The 20,599-nt window shown below is 44.4% G+C and overlaps 1 protein-coding gene across 18 annotated transcripts in view; it reads right to left on the bottom strand.

The window, feature by feature from the left end:
• FRMD3 (FERM domain containing 3) overlaps positions 1-20,599 on the bottom strand; it is a 396,369-nt gene that overhangs the window by 62,631 nt on the left and 313,139 nt on the right. For all 18 annotated transcript variants that reach the window (XM_081520403.1, XM_081520507.1, XM_081520514.1 and 15 more), the window contains 3 exons: positions 14,507-14,581; positions 14,119-14,187; positions 7,876-8,000 (listed from right to left, as the gene is read on the bottom strand). In XM_081520403.1, the coding sequence (XP_081376529.1) occupies positions 7,876-8,000; positions 14,119-14,187; positions 14,507-14,581 (269 nt within the window). The remainder of the gene's footprint in view (positions 1-7,875; positions 8,001-14,118; positions 14,188-14,506; positions 14,582-20,599) is intronic.

The following is a 20,599-nucleotide window of genomic DNA, read 5'->3' on the forward strand; positions in this document are numbered from 1 at the left end:
CTTCATGGGACACTTGACTGATACTTTTTTTAACCCCAGCTGAAGCCTTTAAAGCAATTAATTATTAATACTTAAGTGCAGCAGCCAAGAGCCAAACTGAGCGGGAGCAGTGATGTGGGAAGCTCCGAACTGAATTGCTTTCACTAATAAGACAAAGATTCTCAGCACAAGACAATGAGTAATTAGAACTAGGCCTGGAGTGAGCTATTCTTTATTTAACAGATTCAGCTTTAAAAATCAGAACATGATTCCCAGAGGGAGACAGCCTTCCTACACGAAGGCTGTTTGCCCTGCAGCCCGGCTCTATCAGGAATTCTGTTTGGTCGGCACCTCTGTCCACAGCCTTCCCACCATGGGGGCCCCAGGGAGGCAATACTCCCAGTGGGCTGAACATTTCTGAGGAGACACTGGGTCCTGGCAGGCTGCGACTGAACCAAACGCTCAAACCCTGCCTTGAGTATGCAGCAGTTCTTCTTACCACTCACACAAGTTCCCTACACTTATATAGGGTAAGATGTCTCTTTTGATAATTCATTTGATATGATTGAAAACTAAATGTAGTTCCCTAGTTAATGGTTCTGTTTTCACAAGAAGAAGTCGAACTGTTTTAGACATGTTTGATGTCATGCAAGACACCCGAGCCAGGAATCTGGTAATCAGAACCTGATCCCAACCCCAGATGTACCCAGCTCTGTGACTTTGGGCAAACTGTGTCCTCTCTCTGGGTTTTCTCATCTGTAGCTTCCCAAAAAAAGAGACCATGGACTACCAGTCAGTTTGCCAACACCTGGGCTAGAATATCCTTAACATTCCTTCTAACCTCCAAAAGCTATGAAAAATATTCCTGTCTCCAAGTTCCCATTCTCATTGCGAAAGACCTCAAACCACAGTCCGGGAATTTGACCTTGACATTAAGCAAAAGAATTGAAGAATTTAGAGCTAGGAATCATTTGAGTGGTGCTCAAGTCCTATCTTCTTGTCTTAGAGATGAAGAATATGAGGCTCCCAAAGGTGGATGAGCTGAGACCAGAGCTTGTGTTTCTCACTGCTGCAAGGCATTAGTGCAGAAACAGAACAGCTATCCACAGCCCTGCTGTGTTTATGTCTTAAAGTGAACGGTTTAAGGGATTTAGCCAACTACAGAACTGAAATGATGCACGCACTGTTGGCATCGTATGATGTAAAAATATAAAATCCTGGCAAGATAAAAATACTTAAATTGCATCAGGAACCAGGCATTTAGCTTCCTTCCAGCAATGTAAACACTTCAAATTTCAAAGATCTCTTTCAAGTGAAATGAACTTATGAGTACGTAATTCATCAGTAGATACCAGAAACCAAAGTTCCAAAGATGACACAAACTCCAAAGAAAAGCACAAAGGGGGAAGGTGGAAGCTTTGAAGAGCTTGCAAAAGTGAATATGCAGAGCTCGCTCAGGCTTTTATTTCTTCCCCTGAGTTGCTCTTGGCATTTCCTACCCTAGAGGAGTTGCCGACCCAAACTTCTCGAATTCAATAAATGTGATAAGGAATTCTGAAATTTGGCTCTTCTGTTATAAATAAAACCAAAAGCTGACCTCTTCTGTGCTGAAGCTCCTAGCTCCTGTGGAGGCAGGCTTGGCTGCTCTCTGCTTATTAGCAGTGGGAGACTACGGCCATAACATGGAAAAGTTTGGGAGAGTCCAAACCTGTGCAATGCCAAAAAGATGCTTAAGACAGTATTTTGTGTGAGTTTTAATACAGGATGTTAACCCATTTGCCCACGTTTGAATTAAATATGCTCCCAATTCATTGTTTGACCTATAGTTCAATTTATGATACATTTTCATGCACTCACGTTTTCAACATTAAGCAAACAAAGCAGGAATTTTAAAAACTGCACACGCAGGATGACTGAAGTAGCATTAAAATGGATACAGAAGAAAACTGTTAACACGTTAACATTGATTGCCTCTAGGAGGTGGGACAATCTGGGAGGTAATTTTTTTTCTGCTTATTTATGTCTTTTTGTACTGTCCAGATTTTCTAGAAGATGATGAATTAGTTTTATAACAAGAAAATACAAACAAACAGTAAACCTCAAACCCAATGGCAGGGACAAGAGCTGGTGCTAACTCGTCTGCTATCACCAGGTAGCACTAACTATAAGGGGAAAGGTGAGTCCATTGGATTTATAAACAGTTCTTGGTGTTCGATGAAACGTAAAAGAAATTTCTGATAGACAGTTGCATCCCTCACAGTGCACATCCTGATATACCCTAAGCCAAAAGGAAGAAATTACTTAGCACATGGTGGGAAATGGCATGGAAGAGAGACACTAACACACTGAGAAAAGTGTAAATCTGTTTCAGCCCTGGCCATGGAACTCTATAAAGGAACAAAAGAGGGAGAGGAAGCTTCATATCAGATAAGCAGGAAGGAGACCAGACTCAGTGGAGGCAGTGTAACCATGGCAGCCTTGGGCTGTTAGACATTCCAGCAGCGATGGTACAGAAAGACCTGCACGTAGAGAATACAGTTGGCCCCATGGGTCACCTTTTAAGTGTTAGGGTGGAGCGGGGTGGTCACGAGTATGGGATGCTTGATGGATGAGAACTGTACTTTCTTATATGCTCCAAATGCCTTCACAGGTTCACATGTAGATTTTTTAGAATTTCAATAGTGCCTACTTAAATCACTTATGGTTAGAGGTAAACACTGTAAATAACCCTTAAAACATCCCATTTCCCCCTCTGCCCACACACAGTCACATCCATGACATATATGTGCATTTACACACACAAACACACACAGGAACAGAGCTAAAGAGTGGCTTGGGAGAATTGGTTTTACCGTCTACTTAATTCCCATCTATTCTGTGATATAGATATTTTTCTCAAGCATATGCAAATGAAGGTTTAAGCCACCATCAAACCAACCACATTGCTACCTGCAAGGCACTCCTTTACGGAAACTTTGGTGTCTCCACTGTGCTTCTGTTTTGCCAGCAAGAGGGTGTCAAACATTTTCTACTCTTATTAGTTGTATCTATCAGGAAGATGAAAGCATGGTTTCCTGCCTGTTGAACTATGCCAACTTGTACCATCGCTCTGGTGGACAGCAATGCATTCCCCTTCTCTACCATAATCTTTTTTCCTTAATGAAAAATACACTCTAGTAATAAAACATGCAAGCATTTTGCTACCTGCACTCTGGGGACCTCATTCATGTGAAAATGTCATTTTCACCTAGAACAATTCCCACTCTGAATTTTTTCTTCTTTGGAAATTTTCATAAACTCTAAGGGGCACTTTTCAAATGGTTTGCTCTATTCATCTCAAGCTTTCCACAGCACTAATCTACTGGAATCCTGTAACCAAGCAACTTTGGGGTGACACTGAAAACGTTCCTGTTGCTTAGTGATGCCTAGGAACTGATTTTGTTTTTTTCTCTACTCAGACAGAGCCAGCCTCACAGCTGATCCTCCAGCTGTCATTTGAGTGGCTGGGGTAACATGTTCTCACCCAGAACACTGCTGAGCTCATCTGGGCAACAGTGCTCTCCCCAGCTATCTTTGGGAATCTTGAAGTTCCAGGAAAAACAGAGACTGTCAGGACTTCCCTGGTGGTCCAGTGGTTAGGAATCTGCCTTGCAAAGCAGGGAACACCAGTTTGATCCCTGGTCCAGGAAAATCCCACACGGCACAGAGCAACAAAACCCATGGACCACAACTACTGAAGCCCTCATGCCTGTGCTCCTCAGCAGGTCTTTGCTGCTTGATTTGGCTCTTGCTGAGACATAAAAAGTGCTAAAATATCACAATACAAGGATAAAACTAAATTCATCACACTGTATCTGCCCAGAAAAAGAGCCCATCCACAAAGGTGGAGGCACCTTTGTTGAAAGCTGTATTCTCTGCCTCTCTTCTCTTTATATATCGGAGATAGTTGAATCTATTAAATTATCTACTTATCCCTATGGAATATCTAAATTCCACTATCTGATACTCTAAGACAAGACATAGGAAGCAGGATATGACTCTAAAATAGTAACTAAGATGGAAAGGTATCAAGAACACAGCTATGTTCCCTGTGGGAATTATAACTGAATTTCACAGTACCTAAGACAATTGTGCTCTCTTCTCCAGATTGGGGAGTTCTTTCTATCTGCTGGAACTTGAACAATACTGTTGTTTCTACTTCTTTCCCTTTTGAGTTGATTCTATATCTTGGAAGTTACTATGATTTGCTTGAGTTTCAAAACCCACAAAGATGCTCCATAAGGCAAAAGTTCTTCTAGAAAAGAGAATTTTATTAGATATTTACAGAGCTATTTTGGACTTTTCATGAGAGAGACCTATCAATGTGAGTTTACAGCTGGTAAAAGAATTTCTGTAAAGTCACACTGATAGGTCTCTCTCATGAAAAGTCCAAAACAGCTCTATAAATATCTAATAAATGAAAACCCACTCCAGTACCCTTGCCTGGAAAATCCCACGGACAGAGGAGCCAAGTAGGCTACAGTCCATGCATGGGTTGGCAAAGAGTCGGATGTGACTTCACTTTCACTTTTCATAATGCATATGTCTCTTGTCCACACAGTTGTAATGTTAATGACATGGTTAGTATTTAGCAATGGAACTTCACTATAGAAAATGAAGCAAAATGGAAGTTTCTAATTAAATGTAATTAAGGGTCCAGGGGAAAGCTTACCCAAACTCCCCCTTACATCTGGGGCATTCTGATGGCATCAATAGTCTGGCTTCAATACTCTCCACGGTAACTGCTCTTCCAACCTTTATTCCCATCTAGACTTCCATGTCTACAGACAACGCAAAATCACAATCCCAAGCTTGGATTATTTTTTCTCCCCTCCTATTCTCCATTACTGCACAGTTGCACTCATCTCACATGCTAGGTAAAGTAATGCTCAAAATTCTCCAAGCCAGGCTTCAGCAATATGTGAACCATGAACTTCCAGATGTTCAAGCTGGTTTTAGAAAAGGCAGAGGAACCAGAGATCAAATTGCCAATATCCGCTGGATCATCGAAAAGGCAAGAGAGTTCCAGAAAAACATCTATTTCTGCTTTATTGACTATGCCAAAGCCTTTGACTGTGTGGATCACAATAAACTGTGGAAAATTCTGAAAGAGATGGGAATACCAGACCATCTGACCTGTCTCTTGAGAAACCTGTATGCAGGTCAGGAAGCAACAGTTAGAACTGGACATGGAACAACAGACTGGTTCCAAATAGGAAAAGGAGTACGTCAAGGCTGTATATTGTCACTCTGCTTTTTAACTTCTATGCAGAGTACATCAAGAGAAATACTGGGCTGGAAGAAACACAAGCTGGAATCAAGATTGCTGGGAGGAATATCAATAACCTCAGATATGTGGATGACACCACCCTTATGGCAGAAAGTGAAGAAGAACTAAAGAGCCTCTTGATGAAAGTGAAAGAGGAGAGTGGAAAAGTTGGTTTAAAGCTCGACGTTCAGAAAACTAAGATCATGGCAGATCTGGTCCCAGCACTTCATGGGAAATAGATGGGGAAACAGTGGAAACAGTGTCAGACTTTATTTTTTGGGGCTCCAAAATCACTGCAGATGGTGACTGCAGCCATGAAATTAAAAGACGCTTACTCTTTGGAAGGAAGGTTATGACCAACCTAGATAGCATATTTAAAAGCAGAGACATTACTTTGCCAACAAAAGTCCGTCTAGTCAAGGCTATGGTTTTTCCAGAGGTCATGTATGGATGTGAGAGTTGGACGGTGAAGAAAGCTGAGTGCCACAGAATTGATGCTTTTGAACTGTGGTGTTGGAGAAGACTCTTGAGAGTCCCTTGGACTGCAAGGAGATCCAATCAATCCATCCTAAAAGAGATCATTCCTGGGTGTTCATTGGAAGGACTGATGTTGAAGCTGAAACTCCAATACTTTGGCCACCTCATGCGAAGAGTTGACTCATTGGAAAAGACCCTAATGCTGGGTAGGATTGGGGGCAGGAGGAGAAGGGGACGACAGAGGATGAGATGGTTGGATGGCATCACCAACTCGATGGACATGGGTTTGGGTAGACTCCGGGAGTTGGTGATGGACAGAGAGGCCTGGCGTGCTGCAATTCATGGGGTCGCAAAGAGTCGGACACGACTGAGTGACTGAACTGAACTGATTCTCCATTAGCCACATCCTCCTTCATTCAATCTTAAGCTAATCCTGATGTCCAGAAAAAGTGATTTCCATTCCAAACAATCTTCCAGGCATATAGGAGGAAGCCCAGAAAAAAATCACTGGTGATTAGAAACAAAAGCTGCTTTTGTTGTGCTTTTTGAAACATACAAAGACAGAGAAGGCAGTGAAAAATGTAGACCAGCAACATGGATCCAGGGACCCTTGGGCTAAGAACATTAATTTAGCCCAGAGCTTACAGAGGTAATTGTTGAGACAGAGCATAAAGGCCATTATAACAAATGGTTCTCATTATTATCATGCTATGTCCAAGAGAGGGATAAAGATGTCTCCGGAGACCACCATCCTTTTGTACATTTTCCTTCTACTCATGGAATTTTTGGCATCCGGTTGCCTAGTCCTGCTTCCAACCCTGAAAGTTTCCTTTCAGGGAAAGAGTTACTAAAATTATTTACACTTCAGTATGAATCAGTTGCTATGACCTCCCCCAAGGGTATTTGCATGCCAAGCCATGTTCTTATTATGGGCTGAAGAATTTCCCCCTAAGGAAGGGATTCTTGAATTAAAACTGCAGGTGAAGTTCATCTCTTGGGGACAGAATGACCCACCCTCTTGAAACTGCCCAGGATCCAGATTTTAAATGTCATCATAAAGTTAAGGAAAAGCCTGTTATGTTTGGGTTCATGGTTCTAATAATGTTATCTTATATGAATTTTTAAAACTTTACTTTGAAATTAATGAGAGTGAAATTTGCCTCACCAAGTGTGTGCAGCAAGCAGTGTGGTAAGATTCTTCCCTGAAGTAAGTAAAGCCCTTAAAATAAAAAAAGAAACCTAGAAGCACAGATACTATATCATTTACAAATATAACAACTTTGGGGCTGAAATGGACCCTTTATATTTTAGCTTGTATTAAAACTGTCAGACAAGGCCCTGTGGAAAAGGGAATAAGGGGATGTAAAAGCACTGAGGCAGAAAGGGGATGACTAATGTAGAGATATTTATGAAGAATTTTTTATAACCACTAATATAATTGTGATTGTAGCCGAGAACATGCTAATGGAACTTTCTGGAAGAATGGAGATGGTAGCCATTAGCCATATGTGGCTGCTGAGGATTGGAAATCTAGCTAATATGGCTGAGGAGCTGAATTTTTTATTTTAATTAATTTTAAGTTAGTTTTAAATAGCTACACATGGGTGCTTGTACATGTGCTCAGTCACATCTGACTCTTTGTGGTCCCATGGACTGTAACTCGCCAGGCTCCTCTGTCCATGGAACTTTCTAGGCAAGAATACTGGAGTGAGTTGCCATTTCCTACTCGAGAGGATCTTCCTGACCCAGGGATCGAACCTGTGTCTCTTGCATCTCCTGCACTGGCAGGCGGATTCTTTGCCACTAGCACCACCTGGGAAGCCTGCACATGGGTAATGGCTACCATATTGGATACAGGTCTAACACCATTACTTCTTTAACATGTAACTTTAGGAATGCTTTGTACCAGTGAACTCTCTCTGGGAGAAACTGATAGAACTCTCAGGATAACACAGCCTTCCAGATGTGAACAGTTTACTTACTAAAAACACAGTTTATGACTCACTTTGACCTCTGCCCCAACACATTACCCAAGGTGCCCAGGACTGATGCCTCCTTCATTCCTCCAGGGTAAGCCTGCAATGCCAGCCTTTGGAAAGAAGTGTACTTACCGTCACTTGCTGGAAGTTCCTCTTCCTGCTCGCTGGGGGGAGGCAGCAGGGGTTGCAGGGGCTCCATGTTAATGATGAGTTGCTTGTTCAAGGAGTGGGAGCTGCGGCTCTGAGAAATATTTGTTCTGAAAACAGATACAAGCCAGAGGGAACTGGTTTCCTTCAGGAACACTGGCCCCTCCATCTCAGTTGACTACCCAAGCTGGCTCCTGCCTCTAGACTCACACAGTGCGTTAGGCCAGTGATAAAGATGACACACAGCCCTTTTTATCCTTAAGGTCCTGACATGTCTTCTAATGTCCATGTGTGCTAATGCAACACAGTGAAAGAAAATATCTTTCCCCATATGTCCTCAGACTTGGACATGCTGTGTGACAAGACAAGGCATTGAAAAAAGACATGGGAAACAGAAATACACAAGAGAAGGTATCACTGAACTAGATATGCAGAAAAGTGAATGGAGGGCATGGCTCAAAGTAATTTAACAACCACCAAAACCCACAAAAACAAAAACTCTGCCCAGAAGATGGCACAGGCCATCTACAGCTGAGAGCTATTTTGGTGCTGCTGGAGGTCCAACATCTACTATCAATATTTAATATTCCCACTCAAATTCACACCCTACTCACCAAGCAGCCACAGAATGCAGCTCCACTTTCTCCTTTTGAAAGGAGAACATGTGTGTTGGTAGCTGCAACAGGGAGCAGATGGCAAGGAAACTGTGCAGGTTGTCTCATCAAAACTATTGGAAGATAGCCAGGCAGCCCATTTACACCGTCTTCCGTGACAGACAAAGAGGTGGGTGCCTCTGGTGGGTGTTTCAGCACCCTTCCCATCCCTATATTTCCTGTCCAAACTGAAACCAACCCATCCTTTAAGATGATGTTAAATGTCTCCTTCTTCAAGCCCTCCTGGATTGCTTTCACCACTAACTCCCTCTCCCCCTTTCTTCTCACTCTACTGTCCCTTCTTTCACAACTCACTACATTTGTTACATTTGTTGCCCTGTAATTATTGGTGTATTAATCAGCCCCACCTTGATAAGCACCTTAAGGCAGAGACTGACCTATCCATTCTCATGTGCCTTTTAGCACCTCTCTTGCCATCTTGTTAAGAGGTGTTCAGTTTGAAACTGAAGTGAACTTGGCATTAAGTTGGCCTTTCAGACTGGCATGGGCATTCTCCAGGCCAGTTGATGGGACTGCCTTAATAGCCTAGGCATTTCTGTTAGGCATCGGGGCCAGACAGGGAAGAAGCTGGTAGCATCTAGAGTTAAAAGCTGCCACCGGTTGAAAAGGAAATTTATAAGGACTTGCTTAACCATGGAGTTCTTGTCTTCATTATTTCATTCTACAATCCTTTATTTTGCAGCTGATGGGAACCATGGTCCTCATCCTAAACTACTCACTCCCCAGAACCATGATTCAAACTTTTTGGACCAAGACTCACATTACAGAAATACATTTGATATCATCTCTCTGCACACACACCAGGCCAGGTGGCGCTAGTGGTGAAGAACCTGCCTGGCAATGCAGAAGACATAACAGATGCAGATTTGATCCCTGGGTTGGGAAGATTCCCTGGAGACAGGCATGGCAACCCACTCCAGTTTTCTTGCCTGGAGAATCCCATGGACAGAGGAGCCTGGTGGGTTACAGTCCATAGGGCCACAAAGAGTCAGATGCTACTGAAGCTGCTTAGCACACATGCACGCTCTACACACACACATGCGCACACAAATACAGGAAGACATAGCTAAAGTGTTTCTTGTAACAGCAGTAATCTTGCTATGTGTAAGACTCTATGTTTTACTTTCCATCCTACTTCATTTCATTTAAAGCCCTGGTCTTGACCACTGTTTTCACTCCATGACTCCGTAGTGTGCTATAGCCACAACTCCTTCCGTGTGCTACACAGAAAAGCACACATCTCATGGGAGATGGCCAAGGGTCCAGGGGGACAGCAGAAAGGGGCACCTGATCCTGCTGTGAGTGAGGGGAGAGCCAGGAAAGACCTCCCAGGGAAGGTAATGTCTGATAAGTCCTGGCAGGTGCAGTGGTCTATAGGAAAAGGAGAGGAAGCAGGGATTCCCCACAGGGGAAGAAAGGAAGGGAGGAGTAAGAGGGGGATTAAAATCACCAGGGGCAAAGGCTTCTTTTATTGTAGAAGGGTTCTTTTTTTTTCTTTTTTTGAGATTTTCATGGGATTTCTATCTGCCCTGTGGCTTTCATGACTGCAATCTTAGTTCTGCAAAGCACATGTCATGTGTGTGGACTATCTGGTTTTCTGACCTCTGAAAAGCCCATTTTCCAGTCTTGCACAAACTAATTCCGAATCATCCATCTCAGAACATGCATGCCAGCTGAACTGACAAAGGTTCTCCTCCTCCAGAAATCACACTGTGGATCACAACAAAGAGGGACCCACAGTGAGCCTTTAGGGAGGTTCTTCTGTTCCCTATCAGGTGAGCATCTGTGCTGTGGCCCCCCACACTCAGAGGCCATCCGTCAGCAGACTCTGCCAAAGTGCCAGACCTGCTTTGCAGCCTACTCATGAGCACTCTCCATAGAACAGTTTCTGAGTGAAACTGCTGTAAGGACTCTATTGAGAAGAAAAGTTTCCTTTGGGAACTGCAAGTGTGTTCTAAGAGTGGCTTCAAAAAACGATGGCATAATATCGAGCAACAAATACAAGGTTTGTGGAGTTAAGACCATCACTGCTTGGAACAAAAAGAAGTGCTGGCCTGTGAGCAAAAGCTCCATCTGAAGAGACTTCAATATGAATGTGTCTGTCAGATTCTAGCATCTCATTTTTGGATGAGCAGTGATAATAATATCATCACCTCATTTTTATTGCAATTCATAATTTTAATGCCCATAAGAAAACCTAGAAGTTGGGGAAGGATACACGAATCTCATTGTATAGATGAACAAACTGATGATCTGAGACACTGGCTTATGCAGGACATATACCACAGCAACAGAGCCAAGATTAGACCCATTCATGACGCCTCGCTGGTTGCTCATTTCAGGTATAAGCACTGTTTTGGGGAATCCCTTGGTGGAGGCTCTATGCCCAGGTGGCTTAAGGAGCTGAATCTGAACTCTGAGCTAAAGCCCTCTACTTCACTGGGCCCTGTAATGGGCAGGTAATTCTCACCAAGGAGCCAGCTGATAGAGTTTCAGTTGAGGGTCTTGTCATCAGCAAAGATCAGCGAGCTAACACGAGAGTAAGCATCTTCTCTTTTTGAAAAAAAGAAAAATCCCAAGACAATGTTTTCAGTCTGCATCTGTTTCTCTATGTCACACACTATCAACAGAAGTAGAAGAACTGGCTATACTTTGAAAAGGAGAATCTCAAGGGAGAGGGAAGAAAACTAAGTGAAGTCTTATCATCACTGTTCTAGGTGAGCAGAGCTCCTTGAGCACTGCCAAAGAAAGAGCTCACTACTACACTCTCACTTTTGAAAGCCACTGCAAAGATGTCAAAACAATTCGAAAATACGATAATTGTTCCAGAGAAACAACTTCCTGCCCTGCAGCCAGCTACTGGGAAGGAACAAGAAGTGGCTGCTGAAAGTGGCACATGTCACCCTGGCTCTGACCACAGTGCTGCTTCTTGAGAGGGCGAGGTCCCCAAGGCAGCACCACGGACAGATCTCAAGTCTCAGAAAATTAGGGGTAAAGCTGTCATCCCACACTCCCAGTGCATACATTCATTCAACAAATGTCTACTGACCTCCTACTTTGACCAAGAGCTGTGCAAAGTGGTGGGTAAGATGGAGGTAACCAAGATAGGCACAAGCCTTGTCCTCCCAGAGCGTACTTTGTATCGTTACTTTAAACAAGTTCTTCCTTGTGGTGTCAGAGGTTTGAGAGATACTGCCAAAGAACTGAGGGCCAGAGAGGCCTCCTTTCACAAACATGTAAGAGGGGGTAGTGGAAGAGTGAGAAAGAGCATGAGAATCAGTGCTGAAAGGGCCTATAGAGCCATAGTTGCAGTAATATTCTGGGAGATTTTAGGAGATTCCAGAAAAGAAAAACTATAAATTGAATTGATGGATGCCTCATTTCTCATCTGCTCTGGTGGCTCAGTCCACTCCAGGAAAAGCTTTTCACTGGGGTGAATCTTCTCCCTCCACCACCTCCACCACCAGCAATCTAGAGTCTGGCTATTCAAAAGTGCAAACCATGAACTAGCCACATGGCCATCATCTGGGAGCACATTAGAAATGCCAGATTCACGAATCAGAATCTGATTTTAACAGGAACCCTAGATGATTCCTGTGCAAGTTACAGTTTAAGAAGCCTTGATCTAGGAAGGCTTGATTCTCACAAATGATGCAAACATAAATTTAAAAGGGAAATGCTTAAAAATATTCTTTCCTGGTCTCATTAACCATCTGTAGACAGTAACTATGGGCTTTTGGAAAACCTTGCATATTTGGAATAGGTCTTTCTGAAAGTATACTGTTAAAAATATTTTCCTACTTTGTGTTTGTGCCTTCAAGGGGGTTCCCCAGAATCAAGTATTTCTTTTAAGATCAAACAGTCATGCTTCCAAGCTGGAAGAATAAAACCCAAGCTGAGCCCCTGGGGGAGGTTTGCCCCCCAGCTTCTAGGAGAATGCAGGGGCTTTCCAGGCAGCAGATGCTACAGAGAAAAGAGCACAGGACTCAGGGGCACAACACTGGAGTTCTAGGCTTACTTGTGCCACCAAAATATTTATGATCTCAGACAAATCGTTTAACTTCTCCAAGACTCAAGTTCTCTTATCTGTAAAATAGAAACATTGAACCAGGTGATCCCTGAGGTCTTTCTAGACCAACGAATCTGGAAACATTCCAATGATATGTCCTACTATTTCTTCTTTTTGTGTTTCTGCTTCACTGAGTAACCACAATTGGAGGCAGAGCAGGAGCTATAAAAAGGCTATTTAAAAAAAATTACCATTGTCATTAACAGGTAAACTCTAAGACTTTCACAGGCATTGCTCCAAGGGGTCCCAGCCGGGGTGCCCCTGATTCCCTCACTCTACAGTTTTCTCTTGCTTCTTAAAGCAGGAAAGACTGCTTTGCAGACTTGCATGTGACAGTTTCCCATTTGTTGTTCAGTCGCTAAGTTGTGTCTGACTCTTTGCGACCCCATGGACTGTAGCACTCCAGGCTTCCCTGTCTCACAAAACGTGGTCCCCTGTAATGGCAAACCACTTCGATATTCTTGCCTTGAGAACTCCATGAACAGTAATGTAAAGCTTCCCACTGGATCACCCCAAACCAGGAACGAATCATTCTCTGTACACATCTGCACAAGATTTCATGCTGACTGCAGTTCTGTTCCCCTGTGTGGGTGCCCACGCTAGCTGGCTTAGCTATACTTCTGAGAGACCATGGCCTCCTTCTGCCTGACTGCCCCCAAGGACCAGGTGAGAGGTAGCCAGCTCACTGGATCACCCTGGAGATAGAGGAGGCTGGGCAAAAAATCTGAGCATAATGGAGAATCCAAGTTCAAAGGTAGGGAAGGAAGGACTGGTGCCCACCAGTGTGTGAGAACTTCCTAAAGAATATATCTTATGATGATCTTGCCTTCAAAAGGAGGAAAATCAGGATGAGAATGTCCAGCTTTAGATATGGAGCATGCTTGAAGTTTAGGATGCACAATGATCTGTGTAAACTGTGGTGATAAGAGGTCCAGCATGGTTAAGAGAATATTTATTATTCCTCAGAATTACATATATTGCCATGTTAACAGAGAAGCACACCCTTGTCCCAATAATGACTAAGTTCCTCATTCCTCTGAGTGGCTTTGGGGAATTAAAGGTCTGATGAGAGGTGGGCACCCTACCGCCTCATATGAAATAGTCTAGGAGGAGTTGGGCCATGGGTGATGAACAGAGGCAAGGGCAGAGAGCATTTCTAAGAGGACAGGATGATGGACTCAATCAGGAGACAGCCCAGCTGGGCCACGCCTCACACACTTCCTGCTTGTTCACGTGACACTCCAGGCCAAATCAGGGTAATGATTCCCTCCAGAGCCTGTAACTCAGAATGGAGCCCAGCCAGACCTGTCTGAGTGAGACCTGGGGGATGATGGGAGCGCCTGGAACTGGGGCTGAAAACAACACAGGGCCAGGCAGCTAGTGCCCTTGCTCCCTTCATTGTTCTAGTGGATTTGGCAAAGTCTGCCTTGAAACCCTCCTGTCCACCCAGAAACCTCCCAGAGCCCTGGGGACCACCCCACTCACCTGTGCACCTCTGGGGGTTCTCTCTGGATTTTGGAGCTGGCTTCCACCACCTCTTTGGCAACTTTACCGCTGCAAAAAAGACAGAAACACGGGGTCTGTGCACAGATGCTCAGAGTGGAAGGGAAGGAGTGTGTGCACTTTTTTTTTTTTTTTTAAACTTCACAGTGGTCTGACCCAACTCTAAGAATCCATGCCTTCTACTCCTCCATGGGAGGATATTACTACAGAGTTTGAGAGATCCTGTGGGCATAAGAGATGAGTGGAAAGAGAGCCCCTAAACTGGGGTATGGGCCAAAGTGCACGATTTACAAGTATCAATACCATATTCCAACATCAAAGGCTGTGCCCAGCCCAACCCCGTCATCGAAGTGGAACCATGGGTACCCACCTATATCGAAATCTACTTCCTTTAAAAAATATCTTGCTGCTTGACACCGTCTTGATCTGACTGGATTTTGCATACCTGTAAGAAGGAGCAGAGCAGAGGTGGTATGCCACTGGAAAGTCCAAGCGGAACATGCTGTAATGTGTGGTAATCAGATATTTCTGACTGCCAAGAAAGAGATACGTTATACTGTCATCTCTCTCTCTCACAGACACTAACACACACACACACACCTGAAAGAAATGTTTCTTTCACCATGTATGTTGCAATCTGCTCTTTTCTATGTGATCTCTTTTCATTATTGTATATGCTGTTGGTGACCCACACATTTGGTATCATAATCTATTACCAGGTCATGATCTGCAAAAAAGACCAGGCAATATTGATGATCAGCAGGGATTCTTTCCAAGTTTCTGTTGCAGTGACAGGAAGAGGGTGGGCTCAGGCAGAGGGCATCATTACAGTTTTTTGCTGGGCAGACTTTCTTGCCTGGAGCTATGCCAGCACTGCAGCAGAAAACAGTTCCCTGGTGACACAGGTCACTCCCCATGTCACATAGAACTCACCTACTGTGTATTTTCTGGGAGATGGCACAAGGGGCCTATGTCACCAAGGAAGTGATCCTTGGTTTCTGAGTATTAAGATGGGTTAAGTCACCATGACCCAGTGCTCTTTAAAAGAAACCACATCAGCCGATGACTAAGATACACGAGGAACAGAAGCCCCGCCAAGCCCTGATTCAGCACCTCTGAGCCCTTCCCGTAAATACAAACAAAACACCACCACTCTGAAAGAACAATTCAGAACATGGGCTGTCCAGAGGCCACACACGGGGCATTTGATTCCTATGATACCTCAGGACACCTCAAAGTCAGTCACCATGAGCCGGATGTAGTTAAACCCAACAAATTAGAAAGAATGGGTCTACCAGAGTTCAGGATCATTTTTAACTATTGATCATTACAAAATCTTAATAAAAAACAAACAGAACAATATGCTCTATGGAATTTTGAGTAGAAACAATCACACAATGAGGGCTGTGTCTGGAAGCTTTGGTGTGGGCAGTGAGCCCCACCCCTGAGTCCATGAAGCCTGGGTTCAACCACTTAGCACTAATAACCAAGTGTCTCTTCTGCTCTGTGTACCACAGAGCTCAAGGAAGACACAAACTTTGCATTCATGGAATGTAAGGCCCGGAGGGAAATGGATAATCATCTAGAAACCCCACAAAGAAGAGAACAAAGGTAACTTACAAGCAGTGGTGCTATGAAGAAAAAGATGCAATGAGAGTATGGGGGTGGTGCTGATCTGATCTGGGAGCCACAGAAGGTGGTCTGAGGAAGAGAGCTCTGAGCTGAGCTGCAGGGGAGGGAAGGTGTTATCAGGGCTGGTGGTAGCTGTGTTCCAGGCAGAAGGCCCAGCAGGTAAAAGCCCAGACCCTGACACTGGGGGAACTAAGATGATCTGATGTGCATTTCCCTGTGCTGTTATTACGACTGTTTTACATAGTCTCACTCACACATTCTCCCCACTAATTTAGTAGGACCTGACCTTGAGCTGTCCTTATTAAAGATTCGGTCTTTGTCTCAATGGAAAGTCACAAAAAATACTCTTTTGCAAACCACCCGAACCCACAGAGAAGAGTACTGGCTACAAAGGATGAATCCAGGGAGCAATATGGGCAGGAGAGGGGGTCAAGCCCAGGGAGAGGGATTCCTGTCAAGGCAAGGCCCAGAGAAGACAGCATGGGAGCCCTAAGGACAAGCAGAGCACATGAAATCCACACCGCAGAGGGGTTTAGATGCCTAGGACTGGCTGCTGGCCAAAGCCAGGCTACAGACCACATGCACTCAGAAGAGAAATGGCTCAGCAAGCCTCTCTAATGGAGTCAGCATCGTTGTGCCTCCTCTTCTGAGGATGTGCCTGGTCTGGGCCTCTTTGCTACCCTACCTCCAATCTTAGCCCCGAGAGTCACAGGCCTGGACACATTTCCCATCACCAGCTGCCTCTCCCCATCTCAGCAGAGTTGTTGCTCCCAAGTATTGAGAGGTGAGAGGTGGAGAAACTTTTTAAAGCAGTTTCTGCTTTTTTATTGTTTTGTTGTTATTGCTCTAGGTTCCTAAGGATGCTCAGGGCAAGGTCATCTGCTAAAAAAACTTATTAGGAGTCCTAATTGCAGTTTTTGAAATTCAGACTCAACTCTGTACCCATTTTATGGAGGTGAGGCTAGCACAGCAATTCCATAGACGGGTGCTCGTCTAGGAGCAGTGGGTGGCTCTGTCTCTCGCCGGTTCAGCCTCAGTTCCTGCTCTTCCAAGTCTCATGCAGAGGCCACTACCTCAGAACAGCCTCTTGGTGGGAGGCCTCACAGAGCTCCACTGCATCTACACAAACCCACCAAGTACGTCAAGGAAAACTGGCTAGAAGGCATGTTTCACAGAGAAAGTGAATAGCTGTCTGGTCAGGATGAGAGGAGTGAAAAAAGCGTTGGCTTCTTTCTGACAGCTAAGTGCCCTCGATGATTATTTGTGTGGTTTCACTGGCTCAGAGACACTCTTTCAAGAGCATTACCACCAATCCCCCGCCCTCCCAGATGTCCAGGGAAACATCCGATAATGTCTGGGCTAAGATCTTTTATGGAGTTTTAACAGGGGAATTTATTCTGAGAGCGTGAACCCCACAAAAACCCTGGGAATTGGGAAACGGACAGTGGGATGGAAGGAAATGAATGAAGGCAAGAGAAAGGTGGCTGGGTCACAGGACACACATGCAGTTGTGCCCACCCTTGGCTATATATCAATAGATGCTGGAGCAGGGTTAGGAGTACCAGCTCTCAGGAGCCATCACTGGAGAGGCTCATTCAGTCCCTCTAGATAGGGGCCCGGGAGTCTGTATTTTTATCAAACACTCCAAGGTCATTCCAAGGCCGCCTACTTGCATCGGAGAACCTCGGAGTCCCCACATTCTCCTTGAATGACTCCCAGGTGGCAGTTTACCCCAAAACACAGGGGCTCAGGATTCTTTCCTGCTTTTGGTCCTGTGACCTTTGTCAAGTCATGTAGCTTCTCTGAGCCTTAGTTTCTTTACAAATTTTTTAAAGAATGGTGGTATTAGAATACTTAATTCATAGTGTTCTGAGGAGGGTTAAATAAGATGTGCTAAGTCACTTCAGTCGTGTCAGACTCTTTGCGACCCCATGGACTGTAGCCCGCCAGGATCCTCTCTGTTCATGGGATTTTCCCAGACAAGAATACTGGAGTGGGTTGCCATATCCTACTCCAGGGGATCTTCCCAACCCAGGGATTGACCCCACATCTCTTTTGTCTACTGCATTGGCAGGTGGGCTCTTTACCACTAGTGCTACCTGGGAAGCCTTAAATGAGACGAGATGATCTGAAAACACCTATAGTACTCCTTGCTAATTATATGATACCCTCCCTCTCTCTCTCCCTTCCCCTACCCCTGATATCACTCTCCAAACCTCTGCCTTGCCTTCTCACTGTTGAGCTACCAAAGCCAATTCTCTAAGCTATGGCCATACCTGGGAACCATGTCAAACACTCTGAAGGCAAATAAAAGAGCTTCAGGCTCCAGCTCTAGCTGACCCATTCCAGCTCTCTGTTCCCAGGCTCTCCCATCCATGAGCCCAGAGCAAGCCTTCCTCCCAGTGTAGGCAACGCAGGCACAGCCTAGTAGCAGTAGCAGTTCTCTCTCCTCTAGCCTCCTTTCTGGTCTTCCCTCTCCCCACTTCCATCTCCAGCTACTCATCAAAACCTCAGCACAGAAGCACTGGCTATTCTCAAATCTCTGATCTCACAGGAAAATCCAGTCCCTAGTTGACCAGCACCTGACTGGGTGACGCCTGTGTATTCACATGGTGGCCTCGTCATTCCTCTCTTTTCTACTGTCACAACTCTCCCCTCCACCCCCAGAACTTTCAGGGAAGAGTCACTCTACCTAGAGACCCCTTCCCATGGAGTTATGGAGTTTTGTCCAGTCCTGACATTGAAAGTCTGTTTTAAATGGGATACTATTTTTGAGATGTGCATATATACTCACAGTGCCTGGAACAGACAAAGCATTCTCTGAGTATCAGTGTCATCTGATGTACACACAGCACAGCTCTGCAGGAATATGCCCCCACTCACCCCTGCTTCCAGCTTCTCCTCTGGTACCTGTTACTACAGGAGCTGAGGATGGAGGTCAGGTTAGGTGCTGGGGAGACACTGGCTGGTGCTCTAAAGGCCACCTCTAGAACTAACAATACAATTTCCCTTTTCCCTATGGTTTATAGCTTCTGGAGTAATCACTATAATAACAATATATGTTATTCCTGAGCCCTACTAGACACCATTCACCATCCAAAGCACATTGCATTCTCAGTTGCTCAGTCACATCTGACTCTTTGCAATCCTATGAACTGAAGCCTGTCAGCTTCCTCTGTCCATGGGATTCTCTAGCAAGAATACTGGAGTGGGTTGCTATTTCCTCCTCCAAGGGATTTTCCCAACCCAGGGATAAATCCCCCATCTCCTGCATTGCAGGTGGATTCTTTACCGCTGAGGCACCAGGGATATGCTTAAATGTACTAATTTATTATTTAAAAAGCACTTTAAATACACTAATTTATTTCATCCCCACAGCTCTCTCATAGGAAGAAGCAATCCACATTCTTACATGAGGAAACTGAGGCACAGAAGGGTAAATTCACTTAACAATGGTCACATCATAGAAGCTGGAGAACCAGGCTGCAAATCCAGGCTTTTCTGTATTTTTAAAATAATGTCTTGGCCATGCAGGTCCTCATTCTTCAGAATGCATCAGGATCACTGGGTGGGCTTTTGAAAATACAAGGTTCTGATTCAGTAATCCCGAGTTGGAGCCAGGACTTTATAACAAGTTCCCCAGAAATGCTGATGCTGGTCCAGGGATCCAAACTTTGAGAATCACAGGATTAGCTCATGCAACCCTAGGCTGTAGGCTCACCCTGCCTGGAAAAGGTATATTACTACTAACATCAAGATTCTTCATCCCAGATTCTGAATTTTTAAAATAAAAGCTTTATTGAAATATAATTCACATAATGTTCATCCTTTTAGATTGTACACTTCACTGGTTTTCAGTATAATTTACAAAGTTAGAGATTCATAAAAAAGTATTTTCATTACCCTCAAAAGAACCTCCCAATACCTATTAGAAGTCCCTTCCTTCTTTCACTCCTTAGCATCATGTTTTCAAGTTTCATACCTGTTGTAGCAGGAATCAGTAGGTACTTCCTCCCTTTTATGACTCAATAATATTCTATTGTATGGATATACCACTTTCCTTTATCCTTTCATCAGTTGATGGGCATCTGTTTTAACTATGATGAAGAATGCTGCTATGAACACTAAATGTCTGAACATTTTAGTGAGGACTCAGATTTCAAATTAATTGGGTCTCAGGTAGGGTCCATGTTGTTATTATTTAAAAGTTCCCCCAGGTGATTCTAATGTGCAGTCAGGCTGAGGATCTCTGGTTTAGAACCTCATTACTCAAGTGTGGGCCATATGCCTGCAGCTCAGCATCACCAGGGAGCTTATTAGAAATCTGAACTCCTGGGCCCCACCCAGACCTACTGAACCAGAATCTACATTCTAACAGGATCTCTGGGTAACTCTCATGCTCACTGAAGTGTGAAAGGTGTCAGTTTAGGGAGATACTCTGGGTCCTTGACGACCAAGTGTAATACTGATCCTTTGACAAAATGCACATTAACCCAGACAAGAAATTTATTAGGGACTATCTTTATGTCCTGCACACAATTCCATACAAAGCTGGGGACAGAGAGTATCATTTGAGCCTCTGCTGTGTCCCCAGTGCCTAGCACTGTCTCAGCCTAAAGCAGGTGTGAGATAGATTCATCAGAAGAACCACCAGGGAGCCACTGAACTCTTCAGGGAATCTAGTGCGCTTTCAGGGAATCCGTGTCCAGAAATGGCACATCCCAGTGCTCTAGGGGTGGCAGCACCCAAAACACACAGCAGGGAGGAAGCTCTCAGATGGTGACTGTCTAAGTCTGTGTTGGGGATCCCCAGGGGGTTGGAGCAGGAGGGA

The sequence above is a fragment of the Giraffa tippelskirchi genome, chromosome 1 (assembly GCF_054371585.1).
Source record: "Giraffa tippelskirchi isolate mGirTip1 chromosome 1, T2T-mGirTip1v1.2.pri, whole genome shotgun sequence".
NCBI classification, from domain to species: domain Eukaryota; kingdom Metazoa; phylum Chordata; class Mammalia; order Artiodactyla; family Giraffidae; genus Giraffa; species Giraffa tippelskirchi.